We start from the raw sequence: 3,673 nt of genomic DNA, 5'->3' as shown, positions 1-3,673 counted from the left end.
CTTATAGAAATATCATACTAAGAATCATTGATAATTACTTATTTTCAGTATTAAAAATACTGGATAATAAGTAATTATCAATGATTCTTAGTATGATATTTCTATAAGAGTATGCGATGAATATTGATGTAATGTAGTGAACCAGTGATAATTACTTTTACATTTTTAACAAAATGTTATCCAATAGTGCTCTAATAGATGTACTCTACTTTCTTATTATATATATATATATATTTTAAAAAATTCAAAATAAATATTTATAAATATTTATCTAATAACTTACTAATATTGTATGTTGTCTGGGTTAATACTTTTAATCTTAACAGTACTTTGCGTAAGTATTTCATCACTTAGCAAAGTATTATATATTAGTATTTAAATATTGACAATGTTCTGTGTAAGTATTTTATCACTGGACGAAGTATTACATATCAATATTTAAGTATTGAAATCAATCATAAGGTAGGATTTGTAACATTAAATATTGAAATACTTGAGTATTAAAAGCTGTATTTGAATCACAGAATATTACTAAATACTGTACTTTTAATACTGAAAATAAGTAATTAATCAATGATTCTTAGTATGATATTTCTATAAGGGTATTGCTTTTAAATTTTTAACAGAATGTTATAATGATTAATCTAAACAAAAAAAAAAAATAAAAAATATCCAAGAAACTCTAAAGTAAACAAATTGAATTACTAAATTTTGAAAGAAACTTTTAAAAAATACTATTTAAAACAATAGTGTTGTTTCATCAAATGACAATATACAACATATATTTTAAAATTCATCCCTATAGGGATGTGATAGTATACTATAATATTAGTATACTATAATATTAGTATAATAATATACAATTTAATATCGATAAATATAGAATGAAGTCCGATAAAACTTTAAGCATCCATGATATATTCTTACTGTATTTTTGCATTCACTGCCGAATCGTAACGCATATATGCGAAAATATGGCTCATCTAACAATACGGATCACTATCCATAGCAGCAATATTCAACTTCTTTCAACCGAATCTTTTCGGCTGCGGTAACCTTGATGTCGTTTCTTGTTGCTATGTACCATTGTCCTCTGGGAGAACAACAGAATAATCATCTGCGATACCATTTTTTTGGAACGGAAAATTTTAGTTCCTTCAATCAAAAGCAATCGTTGATGTGAATAATTCTTCAGTTATTGAAACATACTTTTCTGTTATTGCAACTGAACCTGGTGTAACAGAAAGTTTCTAGCTGTCACTACAGAATTTTTTTGCATGTTGTCGGTATTATAAATTTCAAGCCTTAACTCGAAAAGTACTTAAAGAAAAATAACCTTATTATAATGTTTTGAAAAGCTCTCGAGGTAAGCTACGAGAATATGTAATAAAAAATGGGGATTTCTATTTAAAAAAATCGACGTGACCTTGACCTGACCTTGAACGCCACCCAAGACAAAAATTAATACAATCATTAAATAGATCTTCCGAAACCCTACAACTTTTGTTTGAAATATTTTCCTTAAAAAATGTTTTTTTCGAGATATTCGACCGTTTCCACAATTTTGGCACACCCTGTACATATAGCAACTATAGTTAAATAAATAACAAATTACATTCTATAATTAAAATTTCGGTTATAATTTTGGACATTTAAAAACGGAATTATAAATATTTAATCGTTGAATTTTTTCAGCTGATCGATTCAACGCAGATCGCGGCTTCGACATTCAACTGGATATAAAACCACGTTCAACATCCGGGCATCTGCTGTCAGTGCACGGTAAAAGAGACTTTATTGTCTTAGAGATGTTCAACGGCACTGTCAAATTCCTCGTGAAAACGCAGAAAGGCTCGATCGAGACCTCGTTCGTACCAACGAAACCGAACTCCCTGTGCGACGGCCACTGGCATAATATTCGAGGTACAGTGTCGTATTATCGCTTTAACTAAATGTGTGTACGGAATATTTTGAAAATTTTAGTAATTTTTCAATTAACTTGTTGATGTACTTATAATGAAAACGAGATACCAACAGTTCTCAAACGTTACAAATTTAATTATCACATAATTATTATTCTTATATATCCTTAAGTTATTCAAATACTCATATACAGAGATATTCAACATAACATGTAAACATTTAATATATATTTTGTGATGCTATTACAACGCAATATGTTTAAAATATGCTTGTTTTAAAAAATTTTAAAAAATACGGATTTATTACGCCACAATTCTAATTAAAATATTTACTTATTACTATAATGATTCTGAATTAATTGCGTTCTTGTTTTGTCCGGTAAAATAAACAGCAATTTTTATAGCATTGGATGGCTTCTTTTATCGATAAAATTCTTATGAGAACGCATCTTTACGTACTTGTATTAATCAGTAAGCAGATAATATACTGAGTTAAGTTTATTTAGGTACTTTCTTTAATATTCTAAATAAATAAGTTAAATACATTACATAAGTTAAATATATTACATTTTCTCTATCTTTTTCACAGCCAGCAAACGTAAGAACGCAATGTTGCTGTCAGTCGATCACAAAGCTGCGCCACCCGCAATCGTCGGCGGTAGAAACATAGTCAGGGTTTTATCGAAACATCCGGTATTTATTGGCGGCCACCCGGCTCTGGGAAAAGGACTACGAGGTAGCACCTCACAGGCACAATATATCGGCTGCATCTCCAACATTATAATTAATTTGCATAGTATCAAAATTACACCCGAGCGAGCTTACGGTCGAGTTCTCGCTGGTATGTGTCCAACCATTTAAAACACAATAATTCTTAAACAAGTTATGCAAATCTTACTCGAAAATCTGATTTTATTGACTTTTCTGTTTTAAAATATTACATTTATTAACCTGCCACAAATTATTGCCATAAACTGAAAACTGAAAATAAGAAATAAACGCATAACGAGCGAAAGACTGAACTTGTAAATTCGTCTGGTTCTCTTTTGAGAAGATACACTTCCTCATTTTAATTAGTGACTGAAAAAATTACTTGTACTGGATGAAACAAAGAAATTATTTTTTAACCAAAGATACATCTTAAGACTCCTGGTTCGATTTTAGTCGATTATTTTGATTAGTGACGTCAGAAGTGAGAAAATATACACAAGATTCTTTTACTTTAGAATATGTTGAAATAAAAAATGTCTATGAAATAATACTTGCGATCGATTAAACATATCTATAAAATTCTCGGGAAACTTACTTTCGCATTAATAATCAATAAATAACCGTAAAATTAACGTGACTTTGAACAATCTTTTAACTATGTGATTTTATGGCTATTTATTGATAATTGAGGCGACAGGTAAATTTTTAAAATATCTTTGAAATTTGGACAATTGACCACAAATCTTATTTGATTTCAATATATTTTGCAAAAATTTTTATTTATTTTTTTGCTTTTGACATCATCAATTAAAATATCCGCGACAATTATGTGACTCCAAAGCTTTAATAAAATATATAAATTATGAAATATATATATATATATGTGTGTGTGTGTGTGTGTGTGTATGTATGTGTGTGTGTACGATACTGAGATAAGTAATTGTGGTTTTAGTACCAAGGAGTATAAAGGTAAAAAAGGAACATGAATATATACATGGAAGTCATAAGCGTTTTATTTTGTGAATATATATATATATATA

The 3,673-nt window shown here is 28.7% G+C and overlaps 1 protein-coding gene across 3 annotated transcripts in view; it reads left to right on the top strand.

The window, feature by feature from the left end:
- The window catches only part of LOC116853303 (laminin subunit alpha), a 76,449-nt gene extending 72,948 nt beyond the window's left edge, over positions 1-3,501 (top strand). For all 3 annotated transcript variants that reach the window (XM_032834326.1, XM_032834325.1, XM_032834324.1), the window contains 2 exons: positions 1,696-1,923; positions 2,512-3,501. In XM_032834326.1, coding sequence (XP_032690217.1) covers positions 1,696-1,923; positions 2,512-2,783 — 500 coding nt within the window. In that variant the 3' untranslated portion in view covers positions 2,784-3,501. The remainder of the gene's footprint in view (positions 1-1,695; positions 1,924-2,511) is intronic.
- The last annotated feature ends 172 nt before the right edge of the window (positions 3,502-3,673 follow it).

The sequence above is a fragment of the Odontomachus brunneus genome, unplaced genomic scaffold (assembly GCF_010583005.1).
Source record: "Odontomachus brunneus isolate Ranch 3 - 2012 unplaced genomic scaffold, Obru_v1 Obru_scaffold_303, whole genome shotgun sequence".
NCBI lineage: Eukaryota > Metazoa > Arthropoda > Insecta > Hymenoptera > Formicidae > Odontomachus > Odontomachus brunneus.
The sequence above is the reverse complement of the archived record's forward strand: the minus strand, read 5'-3'. Positions and strand labels throughout refer to the sequence as shown.